This window comes from Aquarana catesbeiana, linkage group LG05, assembly GCF_042186555.1.
Source record: "Aquarana catesbeiana isolate 2022-GZ linkage group LG05, ASM4218655v1, whole genome shotgun sequence".
NCBI classification, from domain to species: domain Eukaryota; kingdom Metazoa; phylum Chordata; class Amphibia; order Anura; family Ranidae; genus Aquarana; species Aquarana catesbeiana.
In genome coordinates this window covers 295,170,573-295,194,511 of record NC_133328.1, presented here as the reverse complement: position 1 = coordinate 295,194,511, position 23,939 = coordinate 295,170,573, and the positions used below count along the sequence as shown (strand labels likewise).

General features: G+C 43.9%; 1 protein-coding gene across 3 annotated transcripts in view; it reads left to right on the top strand.

Moving 5' to 3' along the window:
- The window catches only part of TMEM245 (transmembrane protein 245), a 254,346-nt gene that overhangs the window by 168,673 nt on the left and 61,734 nt on the right, over window positions 1–23,939 (top strand). For all 3 annotated transcript variants that reach the window (XM_073630782.1, XM_073630783.1, XM_073630784.1), the window contains 2 exons: window positions 1,999–2,130; window positions 7,930–8,052. In XM_073630782.1, the coding sequence (XP_073486883.1) occupies window positions 1,999–2,130; window positions 7,930–8,052 (255 nt within the window). The remainder of the gene's footprint in view (window positions 1–1,998; window positions 2,131–7,929; window positions 8,053–23,939) is intronic.

Sequence of the window (23,939 nt, the reverse complement as noted above, 5' to 3'; positions counted from 1 at the left end):
CAGACCCAGCCCTTCTCTCTCCTCGGCTCAATGGTTCAGCCAATGAGGAGAGAGTTTCTGGATCACGATGGGGCTCAGGTAAGTATTAGAAGGGGCTGGGGGGGCTGCTGCACAGAGAAGGTTTTTTACCTTCATGCATAGAATTAGAGGTCGACCGATCTATTGGCCGATATTTGGCTTTTTTTACTTAATCGGCATCGGCCGATTGTGCTGATAAAAAAAGCCGTTTATAACTTCAGCGGGACTTGCAAATGACTTCTGTAATAACTTTCAGGCAACTTGCATTGACTTCTATCTGTGGAGAGGATTCTCTCCTCCCTGGGCAGCCTGCCAAGTCTGATAAGAAAAAACATTGTATCTTTTCAGGTTCTTTTATCAATGAGCTGAACTCCATGTGTAGAAGCTCTCAGTTTAACCATTTAAAGACTAAATCTTTTCTGACACTTGTTGCTTACAAGTAAAAATCCTGTATTTTCTGCTAGAAAATCACTTAGAACCCCCAAACATTATATATATATTTTTTTTAGCAGAGACCCTAGGGAATAAAATAGCGGTTGTTGCAATATTTTATGTCACACGGTATTTGCGCAGCGGTCTTTCAAACGCAATTTTTTTTTTAAAAATACACTAATGAAATAAAAAAAAAAAATAAGCAGTAAAGTTAGCCCATTTTTTTTCGTCCAAAAGTTTTGATTACCGGTTTTTGTGTATTTAATATTTATGATATTGATATTTTTTTTTAATCTAAATTATACATACAAGTGAACTGATTGGAGGTTTGTTTTGTTTAATAAATGTTTAAATGTAAAAAATTTTCTGCATTACTTAAGGTTGCTTTCACACTGGAGCGGGCATGCGTTGACTGTAAAACGCTGTTAGTTTTAGCGGCGCTTTACCGTCATTTTAGCAGCGCTATTCGGCTGCTAGCGGGGCGCTTATAACCCATCTAGCGGCTGAGGAAGGGGTTAAATGCGCCCCTGAAGCGCTGCTGCCGAAACGCTTTGCAGGCGCTTCGGCAGCGGTGCGCATTAATTTCAATGGGCAGGAGTGGTGGAGGAGCGGTATACACCGCTCCAAAGATGCCGCTTGCAGGACTTTTTTTAAACATCCTGCCAGCGCATCGCCTCAGTGTGAAAGTACTTGGGATATCACACTGAGACTGCAGGGGAGCCATTTTACAGGCACTTTACAGGCGCCATTTTTAGCCCAAAAGCGCCTGAAAAACGCCCCAGTGTGAAAGGGGTCTAACTGTTAGATTTTATGAGATGAAGGGAAAAAAAGAAAAAAAAAAAAAATCGGCCTAATATATCGGCCTAAAAAAATCGGCATCTTATATCGGCCATCGGCCACCGCGATTTCTAAATATCGGCATCGGCCAGAGAAAAACCCATATCGGTCGACCTCTACATAGAATGCATGAAGGTAAAAAACCTTGAGCCTTTAAAACCATTTTAAAGCTACCTTAACCATAGCAAAATCCACCTAACACATCAGAAGTATCTTGACTTTTAAAACCAGCATTGTACCTTTCAGCTGATAGTTTTATATTTGGTTGCCTCATATGTATCCTACAAACAAGTTAAAATGCTCTACCAGCTTGCAGTTATGACACAGTACATAAATTTGGGACAGATTTTTGCTATTTTGTGTGATACCCTTGTTAATTTCTCAGTTCAACACACTCGATAAAAGGTAATAGATTTGAAATGCCAACTCCATTCCTGTGCATGTGATCAGGTTAAATGGTCATTCCACCCATTCCACCTAAAAATGTTCTTCAGGTTCGCGGGAGATATGACAACCGTTTATTATTCTTTTGGGACTTATATCAATATAAAATAATATGGGGAAGCTTGTGTGATTTATTTTTTCTAGCTACTTCAACTGTCACATTTCACCATCTTGGTTGGCAGCAACTACTGTAAGCCATAGTACATATATTTGCATTGTTTTCTAATGCTTTCTTTTGAGATTTAAGATTATTTGTTATCTTGGTAGAATGTGACCAGCTCAAGCAGAAACAAGGGTCAGAAGATGCCAATACAACGCCAGAACAGTTGGCTTGGGGAGATCTTGGATTGGCAAGATATTGCTTCATTTGTTCATGAAAATATTGAAACTTTTCTTTCGGTGAGCTATTTTCTTTAGTTTTCTGTCCATAGTGTATAATTATATTAATTGACCATGCCTTTAAAGTTTCTATTTCACTTTTGATAACCCACGTCCCCACTCACATGTTTTCCTCTGTCCTTTTCTCCTGCTGGAAAACTGAATCCACTCGAACTTGGTGATTGGTAGCTTAGGCCTGAGCACTGCTTCCTAGGAAAAAGGGGAGTTTGTCAGATACATCTCCATACCTGGAAATTATAGCTGCTTTTAAGGTTCTGACAGATGAACAGTGCATTGAGGAGTGGGACAAAGCTGATTATCAGTGTGTGTGGATGGCAATGTCTACCAAGAGAACTTGTCACTTTTGACCTTAAAATGACAGGTTCCTTTTAATTGCCTAGGGTCTAAAATAAATTGTACAGATACATGTTAAATTTGAGTGAGGGCAATTGGCAAAAGTAATTTAATAGCATTCTGTATTAGTGGAAGAAGTTTTTAAATTGTAGGATAGCGATGTAAATTTGCATTATATTTTTATGAAAAGGTTAATTTTGGCGAACACTTATAGACTTGATAAACGTCTGAGATGTGGAACAGGGCTCCAGAGAAGAGCAGCTGCTTTGTAGTGACAAACGCACACACTCAGGTTGAACTGGATAGACTGGCGTCTCTTTTTTTTTTTTTTTTAAACCTTAACTACTATCTAACTTTATACAGGTGCATCTCATAAAATTAGAATATCATCAAAAAGTTAATTTATTTCAGTAATTCAATTCAGAAAGTTAAACTCCTATATTACATAGATGTGTTACACAGAGTGATATTTCAAGCATTTTTCTTTTAATTTTGATGATTGTGGCTCACAGCTAGTGAAAACCCAAAATTCTCTATCTCAGAAAATTAGAATATTACATAAGAGCAATAACATTTAAATACAGAAATTTTAGTTTACTGATGTCCATGTACAGTATAGTATGCACTCATTACTTCAGAGCTCCTTTTTGCATGAATTACTGCATCACCTCAACCAGGATTTTCTAGAACACTTCATGCTTCCCTCTGCTGACCAGCTTTATGGAGATGCTGATTTCATTTTCCAGCAGGACTTGGCACCTGCCCACACTGCCAAAAGTATCAATACCTGGTTTAATGATAGTATCACTGTGCTTGATTGGCCAGCAAACTCGTCTGACCTATACCCCATAGAGAATCTGCGAGGTCTTGTCAAGAGGAAGATGAGACACCAGACCCCACAATGCAGACATGCTGAAGGCTGCTATCAAAGCATCCTGGGCTTCCATAGCATCTCAGCAGTGCCACAGGCCGATTGCCTCAATGCCACGTCACATTGATGCAGTAATTCATGCAAAAGGAGCCCCGACCAAGTATTAGGTGCATTCTATACCGTACATGGACATACTTTTCAGTAAGCCAATAATTCTGTATTAAAAATCCTTTTTTTATTGGTCTTCTGTAATATTCAAATTTTCTGAGATACTGAATTTTGGGTTTTCACCAGCTGTAAGCCATAATCCTCATACTTAAAAGAAATCAATGCTTGAAATATATCACTCTGTGTGTAACGCATTTATATAAAATATGAGTTTCACTTTTTGAATTGAATTGCTGAAATCCACTTTTTGATGATCTAATTTTATGAGATGCACCTGTGTGTGTGTGTGTGTGTGTGTGTGTGTATAGATAGAGAGATTATATATATATATATATATATATATATATATATATATATAATAACCGTGGGTAGAGTTTTTTGCCTTTGTGAAAAATAAGTGCAGGTATGCAACCTTTTTTTATGTGATGTGTTGGAGCCGTGCAATTCATACAATTTTATGCATACATTTAGCAGTTTCACTGGTGCTTCTGCTTTTTCTATATTCCCTCATTTACATGTCTGCATGTGTTCCCTTTACTGACATGGGTAACCCATAGGGATATTTATACATGTACACTAAGGGGTCATACACCTAATTGATTGTATTGTCAGGATAACTACATCTTGTTTAGTTAAAGTTTATAAAACATTTGTTGGATGAATGTCACACACATTCCTGAAGGCTGGATGAATTCCCTTATTTTCTGTAATAGATTAATTGCCGTAATCGTCAGCTCCATCTAATAGCCACAATGTGGCATATTTTCTCACTGAGGTATTTCAGAAAACTATACCGCATTTTGGTCACTAGATGGCGGTGACGATCAGGAATTTATTACATAAAATATGGGTGAAATTTTCCCAGCCAGCATGAATGTCAGTGAAGGTTTTATAAGTAGATCCCCAAGAAAATGTTTTTTTTTAAGAAAACGGAAGGCTCTGAATACATGCACAAAGTGGGCTGATTGCCAAACAGCATTCCTAGTTGAATAAACCCAAATTTTAATTTAAAAAAGGCATGGCACAACCATTGTCATTATTTTAACAATGAAACAGCTCTGGGATTGGGTCATGTGATCACGACTACACTATTCACTATTGGTCACATGACCCCTGCCCTAGAATATTGTGTGATTAATGTTCATCTGAAGTAAGTCAATGACTTTTTAGAATCGTGAGCTTGCTGTTTGGCAGCGGCCAAGTGACTTGATCCCTGAGTTTGTAGTTTCTTTAAAGCTAAATTGCAGACAAACAGACAAATACACAGTCCCTTTGGAAAAATGTTGCGGCTAGCCTGGCTGGAATGTGACCTTAAGACGCTGGGTTGTGCTTTATGACGCTTTCCAGACCTTTTGTCTACTGTATCAACTGCAGAGCGCTCTCTAGGCCATAATGCTTTTTCGATTGCTCCCTCGGAGTAAGAGAATTTGGATTTTGTTTGCAAATTCGGTTGACATGGTCCTTCTTGTGCTGGACCTCAGCCCGTTTTCGATTTCTTCCTTTTGAGTTCGAGATTCAGGATTTTGAGCAGTAACCAAGCTGGCTAAGTTGTCCCGCTAAGTATTTGCTGGATTCTTTGCAGTTTGGGAATTAAGACTTTTCCTCATCCTGGGAGGATTCTCCTAATTAATGTATCTGCTTGCCTACACGTTGAGTCTGGTTCTATGAAACAGTTAGTTTCCTAAGTCATTGGACGATCCCTCTCTTAATTAGTCTTTTAATCTGACATCTGCTGGACCTCGTCTTTGAGAACTCCTCTGTAACTCACCAGTTGCCCTATTCTTTGCACTAGACGTTGGGTATGCCATTCCTAACCACACTGTTTTTAATTTCTGAAGTCAAGGTGGGGGCTTTTTGGATCCCTGCATCTAATTTTCCCCCCTTTGAAAAATGGGGTTTCTGGACTTGGTGTGCTGTCTTTCTTCCCTGCAAAGAAGTATCCATCACTGATAAGTTGTGTACGTCCCTTGAGGATCAACAGTCAGGACACTGTGGCTATGCTGCAGAATTCCTTTAAGTGGGATAATTTGGAGACCTTCATGGGACCTGGTTACTGGGGAGTAATTCTTGCTGAAGCTATGATATTCATATGAAGTCTCATTACAATATCACAATATTCCTAAAATTGATACTAGATTTTCTACCTCTAACTCTTCTACACAAGATTCGGCCCTTTAGAAGATTTAGTTTTACAATTCCTAGAATCATATATTTCATTATTAGTCAGGCAGGTTTATAATGTGGCTATCACACCCTTGAAACACCTATGGACCTTCTTGTCCTGATGTCCTACGCCAGCTTGCATTATGCTATATCCTCACCCCTGCCTAACCTTTTTTAATACAGGTGTTGTTGATCGATGCACCCTCTCCTTTAAAAGGATTCAGGGCTACTTCTCTTTTATTTTTCCTAGCATAATGGTTTGTTTTCCTTCTCCATATCTCCACTTGGATTATTTGCTAAGAGGGCTCTCACATTTATGCATATTTTTATTAAGAGATTCTTTGTCTATGAGGTAACATCCTTCTTAACATGGACCTCCCTCTCACAGAAGTGAAGGGTTTAGAGGGATCTATAGGCTTCTGGCTGTTGGATAGTTGGTCTTTTTTTTGCACATGCTTTTCCTATCGAAGCTATCTTTCCCCCTGAAGTGAAGGGTTAGGTTCCCTTATAACCTTACTCAACTCCCTGAATCCTTAGTTTTGTGCTAGTGTCTGAAGGTGATATCCCTCTTTTGCAATGAAATCAGCTCCACTAGTTTATTATTTTTCTTTGAATTTTTCAGTAAACACCTCATTATCTACTAATGCCTACACAAAAGCCATATATCCAGATTGATAAAACCTCTGGAACTGTACCCGGACCCCACGCTGAGGGGATGACCTGTATTGTTTGCTTCAGGCACCCAGATCCTACATGGGCTCAACTTAGCACTTGCTGCAACTCGTTGAGTCAGCCGCAGGGTGCTATACAGGTCCAGTGTTGTGGTCCATCGATATGGAACCCAGTCCTTGTAGAACCCTTCGGGTACGCCCGCCTTGACTAGCAAAACTTGGACTTTATATACAGTCCAGTGACATGGACAGGTAAGATGGGGTCTCTGTATCTCTGACCATTACTGTAAACACAGGGCTATATTTGAAATGTATGCACTTCGCAATGCAAAATTCTGAAATTTGGCGTTAAAATTCAAACACTAGCTTAGTTTCAGGTGGACAGGTGTTATGTAAAACCATTGGTTGCACACTTTAATGCCACTTCTGCATAGAACCCTTAAACGCTACTTGGGGTGTTCCTCCCACCCCTCAGCCAACAGGATATATTACCGGAGGGTCTATTTACCCTATTTACCACGCTCTATTCCAGGGGTCTCAAACTGGTGGCCCTCCAGCTGTTGCGGAACTACAAGTCCCATCATGCCTCTGCCTGAGGGAGTCATGCTTATAACTGTCAGCCTTGCAATGCCTCATGGTACTTGTAGTTTTGCAATAGCTGAAGAGCCGCCAGTTTGAGACCCCTGCTCTAGTCTGTGAGTACCCCCCCAGAGCAATGCCCTCACTTGTAGCTATGGTGGAGATCAGGCCAAAGGGAGCAAATGCAGAATCTCAGGAGAACATTTGCTCTGCTGAAGGCCCACACAACGCTGAATGACGATGCATTCCTTTGCACTGGAGCAGGACGCGGTTCCTTAACTTTGGCAACTTTTTACATTGCCCCACCCACAAATATGCATCATTATTTTTATGCAGTTTTGGACCCTGTTCACATTTGGGTGATTAGGAATCCTCTTAAAAGTAGTGACATTTGACAACTCAGGCAGCTGGGAAGGAGAATATGCACTTTTTTGCAAGTTTTTCTTTTCACATGAATTCATTTTGAGTTGTTTTAATTTTTTTTACAGTATTCCCTGTACAGTCTCCTTACCAAAATTATGTAATATGACGTCAAACCTAAACAAGGGAGGGAGCTCAGCACACAGCTTGTCTGTTCACAACACAGCTCTGCATCATTCCTTCGTTCCTGTGCTGTGTGTAAAAGAGGGGCGTTCTCTTCCTCCAGTCAGCGCTCACACTGTACAACAGCTCTAACTGCAGCTTCCCATCCCCTCCTCTGTGATAATAACATATGAAGAAGGGTTTTATCTAAAATCAGCACTTTTGACGGGATGTAGGAAAGAGAATACTGCAGATAAACAAGTAAACCTTATGTGGGGAGATTTGTTTCATCTCTGTGTATCATCTGAGGCTATATACTTCACTTGGTGTATGTGAGGGTTTACAACCACTCTACGTGCATCATTTTTACATTTACATATTTTACACTGCCTAATAAAGTGGCTAATTGTTGCACATATGAAAAAAATATATTTATATAAATATATTTATATTATTTATATTAAAAAGATGCATTTTCTTGTTTTATGTTAGATACTGGAGTCCCTCTGGATTGTAATGAGCCGAAATGTAAGCTTACTTTTTACCACAGTGACAACTTTGTTTACTGTCATCATCTACAGTGGAACTGCACTCCTCAATTTTGTTTTGTCTTTGGTATGTATACAATCTGATATCTGTATAAGCCTGCATTATTGCTTACTTGTGACACTGCAATGGCATTTTCAAACCAAATTGTTGTGAAAGGGGGTTTGGACACCTTAATTGATTACATTTCCAAATAGGTAGTTTTATAAATTAGTAATTTCATTTGCTGGATCTGCTTGGTCCTGTTTTAGTATTTCCAGGTGGCCCAGCACATTACTAAGATATTTATCTTTTTGTAAAAGTAAAAATACAAGAAACCTTTACTGAATTGTGGAAATTTGATTGTTACATTTTCTCACTCATTTACCTGGTTCAAAGCTCAGAACAACTTATAAAGACATAGGGGTCAATTTTACTAAAGGCAAATCCGCTGTGCACTAGAAGTGCAATTGAAAGTGCAGTCGCTGTAGATCTCAGGGAAGGATTTGAAATGAGTGGAAGCTCTGCTGATTTCATCCTCCAATCATGTGCAAGCAAAAATGCTGCTGTTTTATTGTCCTTGCATGTCCCCCTCAGATGTACAGCGACTGCACTTCCAAGTGCACTTGTAGTGCACAGTGGATTTGCCTTCAGTAAATAACCCCCATATACATTAATATTAATTTAAAAAAAAATCTTTAAAGGCTAAGTTCACCTTTTTGATTGGGGTTGTAAAGGGTTTTTTTGTCTTTTTTTTTTAAATAACAAACATGTCATACTTACCCGATCCTCCTCTTGTGGGGTCCCCCCAGCGGTGCTCCTGGCTCCTCCTCTTCTCGAGTACCCCCACGGAGACCCCCACTCCCTGGGGGCACTTGCGAGGGAACGCTCCTGAGTCCTGCTGCTGCGTCCATTGACACAGACAGCAGGAGTCGGCCCAGGCTCCTGTGTCACTGGCTTTGGCTGACAGTAGCAGGAGCCATTAGCTCTATCAATTCAGCCAATGAGAACCCGAGACAGCGGCTGGAGCTGCTCTGCTCGTCCCCATCGCTTGAATGATCGGGTTCAGGTAAGTAAAAGGGGGGCTCTGGTGGGCTGCTGCACTACAAAAGGTTTTTCACCTGAATACTTTGAATGCATTAAGGTGAAAAACCTCAAGGACTTACAACCCCTTTAAGACTGGAAGTTTAAAAATGAAGTATAAAACAACAAAATTTCAGCACCAGTGGTCTTCTTTGTATTAAAAAAATGTTTATTCAAGTGTTTAGATCATAACAAAAAAAAAAAAAGAAAAGATACAGCTGTTAACAAGCATCATCTCTCAGTACAACATCAAAGTAAAGGTGGTTGTACAAAGTTTGAGTGTCAAACAAACCATAACCGAATAAGGTAACAAGCAGGATATGAAATCATTTCCGGAAGACAGAGTAAATGGCAAAATGCAGAGGTACCTACAGGAAACCCCTGATTTCCACTAAGTTTCAGAGTTCTTCTTTTTAGTGTAAATTTGACCATTTAGGTAGCTTGAAGCTCAAAAATGCTTAATAAACAAAATCTAATGTTTTTAATAGCCCTTGTTCACATCTGATACAAAAGAATGGAGTATGGCACTATTAATGACCCTTTGTGGTGTATGTAAAAGTCCACAAACTAAATGCTAGGGAAAAAAAAAGACATATATAAAATAAAGTCCATCCAGAAATGGAGTCGCAGGAGCACAGGAATGTCAGCACATCAGGGCGGGGTCTTCAGAAGGCATGCAAAAGAGAGAATACAGAGGCACCTTTAAGTGCAGACTGTTAGAGAATTTATTCAGTTAAAAGTGTAAAATCCATTCACATTTTGTAGCATAAAATAAGCACATAAAAGTCAATGTTTGGTGAAGCAGAAGTCAGCACTTGCACTGTTGCTGAAACCACCGCTGCTCAGCTGGATCCAGAAGCTGGCTCTTTTGTGAAGGGGAACCAGAAGGAGGGCTTTGATGCTTGTGGAGTGCAGCATTGAGCGTGATGACGTCACCGGACGTATCGTGACACATTTCTGAGCATGCACATTGAGGATAGTGAGTCAGGCGTGCTCGTTTGTCAAGCTACTGGAATGGGACAGAGGTTGCCTATATATAGCGCTATGTAATGGTCAAACTTAGTAACACATGTTTGGATATCGCATCATAACTAAAAATGCATTTAAAGTTAGAACTAAAAAATAACAAGTAACTATATATCTTGGCTTATTTGCAGCAGATAAATAATACAGAGATACCTCATAATTGGTATCATGCTAGTAGATTAGGAACAGCGTATATATATATATATATACATACACATACATACATACAGGGTGACCAACAGGAGTTGGGCGTTTTTGGAACATGTAGTGGTGATGGAAGGGGGACGGGCTAGCCATCCCCCCCCCCCCCCCCCCCCCCCTCCCGGAATGGTAATGCAGTAACAATGAAGCGGAGGTGGTTACAACATTGCTTGTTGGCTTACAACAGCTTTGTTCGAAGTGGCCAGTCTATCATGGTAATGCAGTGGCTATTTCATCGAGAATTTAGTGTTGGTCAACACAGGGCCATTGCAATAATCATGATGAGCGACGAAGCTCATTTTAATTTGAATGGAACAGTAAATAAACAGAACCTTCATAACAGGACTCCTGAAAATCCTAGGAACACTCAAAAAATACCTCTCAACTCTGCACATGTTACAGTGTGGTGTACGGTTGCCCCCTTTTTTTTTTTTCAAAAAGATTTTATTGAATTTCCAAGATAACAAATAATGCTTGACATACATTTCAGTGATTCAGATAACAGGTGGTTGTTAGGCATATATAGTTAATTGCAATAAGTGAAAGAAAAGGTAAAAGGAAGCAAGTAAGGACATTGAGTCCGACAAATATCAATGCAAATATCACCTCTTGAAACAAGAGGTGTTAATTCACAGAAATCGGGTGGAGTATGGGGAGTGAAACCAAACTGTCAATGATCGACCCCATTTCCGATCACCCCTAAAGGGACCTTCGCTGTGAATGGAATGGGGTACAGGTCAAGTTGATGAGTATGTTTAAATGTGACGGTGTGCCGAAGTAAGGTCTTGATTCCCAATAAGAAGTTGGATCGTCCGGGAGGTAATAGGGACAGGAGTTGAGTCGTCCATATGGAGGGAGGCGGTTGCCCCTTTTGGCGTTATTGCCCCATTTTTTTTTTAGAAAACTGCGTAACAGTGACTTAACTTGGAACATTACATTCCCGTGCTGAACAACTTCTTACGACCAGAACTGCAAAGAAGACAAAGATGAGAAATGTTTATTTTCAGTAGTATGATGCAACAGTGCATACTGTCAATGCACAAATGGAAGTTCTTAGAAACATGTTCCCTGGGAGCCTCATTTCATGTTTTGGCGATGTGCCATGGCCCCAAGGTCTCCTGACTTGTCGTCATGTGATTTCTTTCTATGGGGGTACACTCACAAACCCTGTGATTTGAATGACTTGAAGGATGCCATCCGACAAGAAGTGTTCACAATTGAATTGAATAAGTAACGCGAATGGAATGTCTTGACCACTGTTTTTTGTAAAAAATAAATCCATTTAGAGTTGAAAATCTTCGGAGTACTGTTTTTTTTCAAAACCATCCAACTCCCATTGGTCACCCTGTGTATAAAACTGATTTGATTTAACAAACGGGAGTTAGATGTGCGATTTTATATAGTGTGTATATGTTGTTACAGGGAATAGGATATAAAATAAATAGGTGGGGCCCACTCTTGTACACTCATTTTAATAAATGTTATTACAATAAATTTGTATAGCATCTCTAAAAAAAAATGTGATGGAGTGTGTGCACACCTTCATCTATATATTACAACGGGAGGGTGCGTATGTTAAGATGTATTGCTCATATTATCAACAAGACCAATTGAGATGCAATTCATACACTTACCATGCCAAGCCGCGAACCTGGCTTGGCATGGTAAGTGTATGAATTGCATCTCAATTAAAATAAAGATGGGGTGGGTATAGGAAAGAATTACCCCTCTTTAATCACCTCAGTACAGGGCACTTACACCTCCTTCCTGCCCAGGCCATTTTTCAGCTTTCAGCGCTGTCACACTTTAAATGGCAATTGCGCGGTCATGCTACACTGTAACCATGTGAAATTGTTATAATTTTCTTCACACAAATAGAGCTTTCTTTTGGTGGTATTTAATCATTCCTGTTTTTTTATTTTTTCCTACAAAAAAAAAAAGACCAACATTTTTGGGGAAAAAAAAAAGTTTTTCTTAGTTTCTGTCAGTAAATTTTGTACATTTTTTTGTAATTTTTCTCCTTCACTGATGGGCGTTGATGAGGCTGCACTGATAGGCGGAACTGATGGGTGGCATTGGTGGGCACTGGGCACAGATGGGCAGCACCGGTGGGCACAGATGGGCAGCACTGGTGGGCACAGAATGGCATTACTGGTGGGCACAGATAGATAGGTGGCACTGATGGGCAGCAGTGATAGCCGGCACTGACTGTCATCACTAATGGCCACTGATTGCTGGCACTTGTGGGCACAGATTGGTGGCAATTGTGGGCACTGGTTGGCACTGATTGCTGGCAGTGGTGGGCAATCATTGCTGGTACTGGTGGGCACTTAATTGTAATCAGGGCACTGATGATCAGTGCCCTGATTACATACCTAGCTGTCCCCTGTGAGGAGAAGCCGATGATTGGCTCTCCTCTCCTCACACTCTTGTCAGTGTGTGGCGAGAAGCGCCGATTACCGGCATCTCCATGTTTACATGTGACTGGCTGTGATTGGACACAGCCGATCACATGGTTAAAGAGCCGCGGCTCTTTACACAGATTGGGGGTCGCGCCGTGTCCTAGCAACACGGCGCGGCTGTGATCGCCACGCTGCGCTCCCCCACGGGAATGGTTGTTCTTGGAAGCCGTCATATGACGTCCACCCAGAACGAGAGCCGCACTGCCTAGCCGTCATTTGATGGTGGGTAGGTGGCAAGTGGTTAAAATAATGACATTTCTTTATTACACATCACGGGACACAGAGCAACCATAGTAATTACTATGTGGGTTATACGCCACCTATAGGTGAATGGACACTGGCACATCCAAAAGACAGGAAGTCCCCCTCCATATAACCCCTCCCATACAGGAAGCACCTCAGTTTTTTTGCCAGTGTCTCAAGGTGATGGTCACGGTGGATTGAAGTATTATAATAAGAACAGCCCCATTGGAGAAATCCTTGGCAGGATCAAGGGGCTATGCAGTCGGATCTATTCCAGGTGGCAAAAAAAAGGCCAAGATGGAAAGTACCCAATTGCAAGGGGGACCCGGTCCTGGAAGGTCCGTTTGAGACCTGGCCCACCGTGATGGGTGAAGATTGAGTCTGGCTGTGTATTCCAGCAGTAACCTGCGGTGGGAATGATACTTTTTTTTTTTAAAGAGGAGAAAGAACCTGGGAAAAGAACGCATATGTTCACTTTAAGGGATTTCTTCTGCGTAGCGAATGCCTTGCCTGTTTCTTTATCGTACATCATGGGACACAGAGCCTTAAGTAATAACTTAATGGGTATATAGGCACCTTCAGGTGATGGACACTGGTATACCCAATCCAGGAAGTTCACTCTCTATATAACCTCTCCTCCTTCCAGGAGCACATCATTTTTTTCGCCAGTGTCTAAGGTGTTGGTCATGAGTGAAGATGTGCTCTGAGGAGCTCCAGGAGGGATCCATGCTGGATTTAAATAGCCTCCATAGACCAGATTTATCCAGAGTGCCACTGAGGCCAAAGTGGATGGTACCTGGGCCTCGTATCCGAAGCACAAGGTTTTGCCTGTAACGCCTCTCCTTGCAGGGCTGGACCCCGGGACCCAGGGCTTTGGTCATGCTACATCACCAGAAAGCTTTTCCTGGTGGGGTGCTTTTTACAGGTCCAAGGGAGTGGAACCCAATATAAAGGGACCCGGTCCTTGAAGGTTTGCTAAACGCAGCCCGCCGTGATGGGTGAAGGTTGGATTGTCTGTTAATTCAGCAAATCCTGCAGTAGGGATAAGGTAAGGGAAGAAACTTAGGAACTAAAAAGTCCACCTATGCTTTCTTCTTTAAGGAAAAAAATGTTGTTATGCCTTAAATCTCCACTAGAGGGAGTGTATGCACATACCTTAATCTGTTGTCTTCACTTCAGATCAGTGTCAGTCTGTGTGCGGCCGCAGCAGCTTGTGCAGGGATGATTCCTCTCGAGGTAAGAGATCTGCAAATGTTTTTCTCCCCCCTGAAGGGACAAGAAGGGTTAGGGAGACAGCTGTGGTTGTACCCCCCTTGTAAATACCCCGCTGAGGTTCCTTTTTTTTTCTGCAAAGTTGTTTGTCCTCTGCCATGCTGTATAATGTGCTCTGCCCCCTCCCCCCTCGTGCTGGGTCTGCGGACCCGAAAGCCGCCCGCTCTTCAGCGTGGGAATGTTTTTTCAAATGAAAAGGAGGGGGGAGGGTTTACGAAGGGGGCGGGGCCTAGGCAAGGTGCCATGCAACATCCACGAGGACGCACGGAGGCTTAAAGGATCAGCTGGGGCAGTCTCTCGCAACGAGGAGGAAGCAAGCAGCCTACACTGGGACACAGGGTGGCTATTGGCATTCCTGATACAGGAAGGACTTTTTTCCCAGCACTAGGCTGAACTTAATAGCGGCTTTACTGTCATGACTGTGTTCAGCGATTAAGTGCAATTTAATAGTGCCTCTGTTTTTTGTGCTATGCGTACCAAAAAAGAGCCACAAAGACCAAAAAGGCATCAAAGGTTTCACCCCCAGGCGCTAGGATCTCCTGACGCATCTCCACACTGTAATCCTCGTCTGAATTACCAATTATGGCAAGCCAAGGTGAGCCATTGGAACAAATTGATGGTGCAACTGCTTCTCACATCAGCCCCTGTATACGTGACTGAAGATGTCCTTTCCTCCACCCTGCAGGGTCTGGAAGGAAGATTAGTGGCTTTAATTGCATCCTCCATTCAAATGGATAGGAAGCGTGCTAGATCCCCCTCCCCCACTTTAGACCCTTTGCAAGGGGAACAGTAGGCACAGGATGAGGTGTTACCCTCAGGCGATCAGGAGGAAAAATAAATGATTCCTCTGTGGAGGAAACAGCGGTAGATGAACCTTTTTCAGCCTCACAATCTGAGAAATTGCTGATACAATCTCTTATGGAGACAGTTCGTTCTACTTTCATGCTACCCCTAACGGAGTCGCCTGAAAGTTTCTTCCTTGGGTTCCTTAAAACCTTCACAGCCTTTGCATGCATTTCCTGTCCATGCATTACTAGAAGAGGTTATTTTTGCTTAATGGGATCACTCGCATAAGCATTTTCTTCCTCCAAAGAGATTTTCAGTTCTCTATCCCATGGAGGAGAAATTCACCAAAAAACGGAAAGTACCAGCAGTTGACGCTGCAATTTCCAGTGTGAATAAAAGTCTAACTTGTCCAGTAGACAATGCACAAATGCTTAAGGATCAAACAGATAAAAGGTTGGAATTCCTGTTAAAATCTGCTTTTTCCTTGGCAGGTGCCGTTACTCAGCCTGCAGTCACTGCAATAGGCGTCTGTCAATCCCTAAAGGATCAATTTAGACAGGCCCTTAAAGAGGTTCCTGCACAACAAGCCTGGGAATTCGCTGAACTACCAAAAGCATTATGCTTTGCCATAGATGCCATTAAAGATTCTATTCACCAGGCGTCCCACCTTTCGCTTATGCTAGTACATATGCGTCGAATACTGTGGTTAAAACATTGGTCAGCCGAAGTGCCACGTAAAAACCTCCTACCTGGGGTCTCCTGTGTTAGTCTCCTGCCGAAAGGGGAGAAATGTGACAGACCTAGCCGGGAGACTTTTGGAGGGGACTGAATGCTAGCCTCTTGCCGTCGATCGTGGGCCCTGGCATTTGGGGGAAAGGTGCTCTTTGTGAGCTGTATGCCTGGGGACCCTTGAGGTGGTATTACTGTGGATTCGGGTCCTGGTCCCCCAGGAGACACAGACTCTGGGGACCCTGGATTTGTCATATTAGGAATAGTGGCTGATTCATAATGCTGGGACAAATACTGTTAGGAGACGCTGATGTCAATTCCAACTACCTGTCTGTCTGTTGCCTGCTAGAATGTGTATTGTAAATAAGTCTCTAGTATGGGATCTAAGAGTCATTAGATCCCCATTGTTGTTTGTGTTAATTAACTCTGCTATTGTGATAATGTTGATTGGGTTTTCTGAGCTACAAGATGGCCAGTCTGGCCTAAAGGTCATGTCTGAGTCATCTAGCCAGTCTAAAGGGATTAGTTAATTAGCCCATGTTAATTAGGTTTCTGGTCACAGGTGTATGTTCAGAGTAATATGAGCCGGAGGTACGCACCTCTTCTTTTATTGTATAAAAGAGCCTGTATTTTTCAATAAAAGAGTTTCCTGCTTGAACTTGCATACAGCCTGCCTGGTGTTTGTTCTGAGCTACACAACTGGATTAGAACGGCACATAGCTGTAGTTCTAGTCCCGGAGCATCGGATGACCGAACCATCAGATGTTGCGATCTGCAATCTGATTCTATAGCTGCAGAGGAGTGTCGGGAGAGTGGAACCGAGCGAGCAAGGGGCTCGTTACAATTTTAATGATGCTTAAAGTAAAAAGCAAAAAGTGAAATATTACGTTAAATATCGTATCGTGGGGGTGTCTATAGTATGCCTGTAAAGTGGCATGTGTTTCCCGTGCTTAGAACAGTCCCTGCTCAAAATGTCATTTTTAAAGGAAAAAAAGTCATTTAAAACTGCTTGCGGCTTTAATGTAATGTTGGGTCCTGGCAATATGGTTGAAAATCAGTGAGACAAACGGCATGGGTACCCCCCAGTCCATTACCAGGCCCTTTGGGTCTTGTATGGATATTAAGGGGAACCCCGCACAGCAGTATACAGGCCTGTACGGAACCCCCGAAACAGCAGTATACAGGCCTGTACTCTGAACAGCAGTATACAGGCGGTGCAAACAAGACAGGGACTGTAGGTTTGTTGTTAAGTAGAATCTGTTTGTAATTTTGAACTGGTACATGTTTAACGTGTTTAGCTCCAGCCAAAAAATCTATTTTAAGCTTTTTGGAAAACATAGGGAAGGATTATCACCCCTGTGACATTTGTTTTGCTATCTGTGCTCCTCTTCAGCAGATTTCACCTCACTTTTTGTCCCAATGACAAATGTTTTTTGAAAATTTTGGGTTTTTTTGTGAAACAAGGATTGGTGATAAAGCATCAGTGGAAAGGAGAAATGTTTTTACCATATTAACTCTTACAGGAGATAATTTCCCTTCCTAGGGGTAGATTTCATCTCACTTCCTGTTGTCTCCTTCCGTTTGCAAGTAGGAGTCGTTTGTAAGTTGGATGTTTGAAAGTAGGGGCCTGCCCAATATACTCAGCAGAAATTTGGGCCTTAGGTGTTGTTGTGGCCACAACACTGTAAGCTCTCACAGGGCCCTGCTGTGAAATATTAGATCAAGAATTGTAATTACATGCCCCTGTTGAACAGGGCCAGAAAAATTGGGCCTTTGGTGGTGGTAATGGTGCTGGTGCCACAACACTGTAAGTCCTCACTCGCTCTTGGTGGGCGCAGAAACGGGCCCTGCTGTGAAATATTAGATCAAGAATTGTAATTACACGCCCCTCTTAGACAGGGGCTGAAAAATTGGGCCTTAGGCACTGGTGCTGGTGCCACAACACTGCAACCCCTCACAGATACTCTAGTTGGAACGCAGGAACGAGCCCTGCTGCAAAGTATTGCATCAAAAATTGTAATTACACGCCCCTGTTAAACAGGGGCTGAAAATTTGGGCCTTAGGCACTGGTGGCGGTGCCCAGAACCAAAAATGTTCTTACAGGCTATCAGCGTGCTCATTGAGGAGGTAGAGGATAATTACTCAGGATAGTCACTCAGCATCAGCATAGGCAGTCTTTGAAGGGATCTGAGAAAATTATTCGGTTACATCAGCATCAGGTGCTTGGTAGCTGGTGGTGATCCAAGACTGATTCATTTTTATGAAGGTCAGTCGATCGACCGAGTTGGTGGACAGACGCACCCTGTGATCGGTTACAAAGCCTCCAGCAGCACTGAATGTGCGTTCCGAAAGAACGCTGGATGCAGGACAGGCCAGTAGCTCAATTGCATACTGTGCAAGCTCTGGCCAGTGATCCATCCTCAAGACCCAGTAACCCAGAGGATTTTCGGTGGGAAAGGTGTCCAAGTTAGATCTTGCCCCTAGGTATTCCTGCACCATGTAAAACAGACGCTGGCAATGGTTGCTGGATCATACCTTGAGGCTGCGGACTAAAAAATTGTCTGAACGCATCAGTCAGATGGCCACCTTCTCCACCGCTCCTTCTTTGACTGACCAAAGCCTCAGCAACACGTTGTCCAGAAACAGGAGTTTCTAACCTCCCAGTCTCTGGGAACGCGTTGCACAGACCTTTCTGCAAGGCCTCCCGAAGATGTTTCATCCTCTGCTCCCTCTGTGACGGCAAGATAAGGTCCACAACCTTACCCTTGTAACGTGGATCAAGGAGGGTTGCCAGCCAGTATTGGTCCTTCTCCTTGATACCACGAATACGAGGATCCTTACACAGGCTTTGCAGGATCAGGGAGGCCATGCAGCGTAGGTTTGCTGAGGCATTCGGTCCGCAGTCCTCTGGGTCACTAAGGACGACATAGTCCGCAGCTACCTCCTCCCAGCCACGTACAAGTCCATGTGTTTCTTGGGACTGATCCCTTAAAGACTGCTGCTGATGCTGAGTGCCAGGCTCCACCTCCATACTGACACAATCCTCCTTCTTCTCCTCCTCCTCCTCCTCCTCTTCCTGTGTGATCGGCGGGCACGTAGGAACACTGTCTGGATAAAGGGGGCCTTGAGAGCTAAGGAAGTCCTCCTTTTCCTGCCTCTGTTCTGCCTCAAGTGCCCTGTCCATTATTCCACGCAGCGTGTGCTCCAACAGGTGGACAAGGGGGACAGTGTTACTGATGCATGCACTGTCACTGCTCACCATCCTCGTGGCCTCCTCAAATGGTGACAGGAAAGTGAATGCATCCCTGATCATGGCCCACTGGCGTGGGGAAAAAAAACAAGCTCCCCTGACCCTGTCCTGGTGCCATAGTCGCACAGGTACTCATTGATGGCCCTCTGCTGCATGTGCAGCCGCTGCAGCATGGCTAACGTTGAGTTCCACCTGGTGGGCATGTCACAGATTAGGCGGTTCTTGGGCAGGTTAAACTCCTTTTGGAGGTCTGCCAGCCGAGCACTGGCAGTATATGACCGGCGGAAATGCACACAGACTTTCCTGGCCTGCCTCAGGACATCCTGTAAGCCCGGGTACCTGCCCAAGAACCGCTGCACCACCAAGTTAAGGACGTGAGCCAAACAGGGCACATGGTTCATTTGTCCCTGTCGGAGGGCAGAGTGGAGGTTGGTGCCATTGTCGCAAACCACCATTCCTGCCTTCAGTTGGCGTGGCATCAACCACCTCTGAACCTGCCCCTGCAGAGCTGACAGAACCTCTGCCCCAGTGTGGCTCCTGTCCCCCAAGCACACCAGCTCAAGCACCGCATGGCATCTTTTGGCCTGCATACTTGCATAGCCCCTTGAATGGCTACGGAGCTCCGCTGGTTCCGAGGACAAAGCACAGGAAGAGGCCATGGAGGAAGAAGAGGAGGAGGGGGTGGAGGAGAGGGGTGTGTCACAATCATTAGTAGTGGCATTTTGGAGGCGTGGTGGCGGAACAACCTCCAACACTACTGCACCTTGTCCTGCATCCTTCCCAGCTGCCAGCAGAGTCACCCAATGCGCGGTGAAACTTAGGTAACGTCCCTGTCCATGCCTGCTGGACCATGAGTCAGCAGTAATATGCACCTTACCGCTGACCGCCCTGTCCAGCGAGGCATGGAAATTCCCTTCCTCGTGCCAGTAGAGAGCCGGAATCGCCTTCCGTGAGAAAAAGTGGCATTTGGGTACCTGCCACTGAGGAACCGCACATTTCACAAACTCACGGAAGGGGGCAGAGTCTACCAACTGAAAAGGCAGCAGTTGAAGTGCTAGCAATTTTGCCAAGCTAGCATTCAACCGCTGGGCATGTGGATGGCTGGGAGCGAACTTCTTTCGGCGGTGCAGCAGCTGGGGCAGGGAAATTTGCCTGGTACAATCTGACGTCGGTGTACCGAAAGCAGATTGCCCACAAGTACTTGGCTGTGACACACCTAATTCTACACCTTCATTCCTCTCAGTGCAGGTCTCAGAGAGGACTGAAGTTATAGTGGGGTTGGAGATCTCAGCTGATGAGGAGCAAGGAGAGGTCCTCTTTGTTTTTTGGTGTGGGTCTTTTAGATACGCTTGCCAACGAACTGCATGGCAGGTCAACATATGTCTGGTCAAGCATGTGGTGCCCAAGCGGGAGATGTTTTGGCCACGTGAGATACGCTTGAGACACATGTTGCAAATAGCAGTGGTGCGATCTGATGCACTCATCTCAAAAAAGGCCCACACCAAAGAACTTTTGGAATAACGCGCAGAGACAGCAGCGTCCTGCACATACGGAGCTTTGGTGTGTGATGCAGTCAGTGTGCTGCCCTTAGGCTGGCCCCTGGAGGGCACCTGCCTCGTTGGTGATGTGCCTTCTCCTCCTCCTCCTCTCTCCTATCAGGCCCCCACGTTGAGTCAGTGACCTCATCATCCCCTCCCTCCTCATCACTGGAGCAAACCTGGCAGTATGCTGCAGCAGGGGGAGCATGACTGCCAGATTGCTGTCCTTCTTGGGCACCCCCTCTGTCCGTGCTCACGTTACTGCCTTCATCTAGCTCAGTATCATCATCAGAGCCTTCTAAACGCTGGGCATCCTCCTGGACCATGTACCCAACACTGTGGTCAAACAGTTCAAGGGACTCCTCAGGAGGACATGGTGGGGCTAGGGAAGAAGTCACTGATGCCACTGAGCCGAGGGAAGAGGCCGCGTTGGCAGCTGCTTTGCCAGACAAAGTAGCCTGAGCATGAGTGAGAGAGGATGAGGAGGATGAGGACGGCTTGGTCATCCACTCAACCAAGTCTTCCGCATGTTGCGGCTCAACACGGCCAGCTGCTGAAAAAAAGGCCAAGCGTGCCCCACGGCCACGTGCTGATAAGGATGCACCGTCTCCACGACCAGCACTGTTGCCTCTAGACACAGAGCCTGCTTGCCCTCTTTTATTGGCTTGTGACTGTCTGCCTCTCCTTGTTGGCCTTCCAGACATACTAATGGCCTGTAGCTGCACTAAGCTGGGATATATATATATATATATATATATATATATATATATATATACTGATACTGCAGCTAGCAAAATCAACTGCCTGCCTGTAGTATGAGAACACCACCAACCTTCTACAGGTAGCTTTAGCTGAACACTGTGCAGAGCTCGCAAAAAACGAACTTGTAGCTTATTTAGCTGCCTGTGGTAGTGATAGGATCAGGAAAACATCACCAACCTTCTACAGATAGCTTTAGCTGAACACTGTGCAGAGCTCGCACTACACTAACTTGTAGTTTTAGCTGAACACTGTGCAGAGCTTGCAAAAAACTAACTTGTAGCTTAGTTACCTGCCTGCGGTAGTGATAGGATCAGGAAAACACCACCAACCTTCTACAGGTAGCTTTAGCTGAACACTGTGCAGAGCTCGCAAAAAACTAACTTGTAGTTTTAGCTGAACACTGTTCAGAGGACGCACTACACTAACTTGTAGCTTTAACTGAACACTGTTCAGAGGACGCACTACACTAACTTGTAGTTTTAGCTGAACACTGCAGAGGTCGCACTACAGTAACTTGTAGTTTTAGCTGAACACTGTGCAGAGGTCGCACTACACTAACTTGTAGCTTTAGCTGAACACTGTGAGGAGGACGCACTACCCTTACTTGTAGCTTTAACTGAACACTGTGCAGAGGTCGCACTACACTAACTTGTAGTTTTAGCTGAACACTGTTCAGAGGACGCACTACACTAACTTGTAGCTTTCGCTGAACACTGCAGAGGTCGAACTACACTAACTTGTAGTTTTAGCTGAACACTGTTCAGAGGACGCACTACACTAACTTGTAGCTTTAGCTGAACACTGTGCAGAGGTCGCACTACACTAACTTGTATTTTTAGCTGAACACTGTGAGGAGGACGCACTACACTAACTCGTAGCTTTAGCTGAACACTGTGCAAAGGTCGCACTACACTAACTTGTAGTTTTAGCTGAACACTGTTCAGAGGACGCACTACACTAACTTGTAGCTTTAGCTGAACACTGTGCAGAGGTCGCACTACACTAATTTGTAGTTTTAGCTGAACACTATTCAGAGGACGCACTACACTAACTGTAAATAGTCTAGCTGCCTGACTGTGGTACTAATAGGATCAAAAGAACACCAGCAATTTTCTTCAGGTAGCTGTAAATACTGTAACAAGACAAGCCTGCCTGTCAGTAGGAAGATAACAGGAACGGATCTAGCTAAACTGAATACAGTGTGTGTGTGTGTGTGTGTGTGTGTGTGTGTGTGTATATATATATATATATATATATATATATATATATATATATATATATATACACACACACAACACCTGGGTTGCATATATATACACCATGTAAGTTCAGCTAACTCACTGACTGTCCTGCCTAATCTAGCTAACTCAAATGAAATGACACTGTCTCTCTCTCTCTAAGCACGCCGTAACACACATTATTCATGAGGACATGGTGGTGTTACGCCTTCATCCAGACTTTTTGCCAAAAGTGGTTTCAGGTTTTCACCTGAACCAAGATATTGTCCTGCCATCGTTTTTTCCAAAACCATGTTCCAGGGAAGAAAAGTCACTACATTGTCTTGATGTGGCGAGAGCAGTGAAAATCTATTTAAAGATAACTGCTCAGATTCGTAAGACTGATGTCTTATTTATTCTTCCAGAGGGTCCTAAGAAAGGACAGGCAGCGTCGAAATCCACTGTCGCTAAGTGGACTCGGCAAGTTATAACTCAAACTTATAATTTAAGGGGTAAGATTCCCCCTTTTCAAGTTAAAGCGCACTCTACCAGGGCGGTTAGTGCTTCTAGGGCAGTGCGTCACCAGGGCTCCATGGCTCAGATCTGTAAGGCCGCAACTTTGTCTTCAGTAAATACATTCACCAAGTTTTATCAAGTGTATGTAAGGAGGTATGAGGATATCGCCTTTGGGCGGTGTGTGCTGCAGGCAGCAGTATAGGTCCTCAAGTCTAGGGGTACCCCCCAGGTTGTGTCTCCCTCCCCTCAAGCATTGCTATGGGACGTCCCATTAAGTTATTACTTAAGGCTCTGTGTCCCATGATGTATGATAAAGAAAATAGGATTTTTATAACAGCTTACCTGTAAAATCCTTTTCTTGGAGTACATCATGGCACCCAGAGGTCCCTCCCCTCTTTTTGGGGTTTAAGTATATTGCTTTGCTAGAAAAACTGATGTACTCCTGGAAGGAGGAGGGGTTATATAGGGAGTGAGCTTCCTGGATTGGGTATACCAGTGCCTCCATCACCTGAAGGTGCCTATATACCCATTAAGTTAAGTCTGTGTCCCATGATGTACTCCAAGAAAAGGATTTTACAGGTATGCTGTTATAAAAATCCTATTTTTATTCATCACTAGAGGGTGTATTGTAACATACCTGGTGTTTTACTTGTCATGCTTTCCAGCTCCCCTTGGTTTTTCTGTGGCAGCGCTCCTTTGGAGACAGCATTGCCCCTCATCCTGGTCTGCCAGTTGTCCACCGAAAGGCCCTGGGACCACCTGCCTCCTGAGCGGGGCGGCCAGCATCCCCCCATGGTAATGCATCCCCTCTCTCCCCCCCAGCTATCCCAATAATGGAACGTCCTCGTCCATGCACAAGTCAGCTCTGGTTAAAAGGCCACTGTAGGACGCA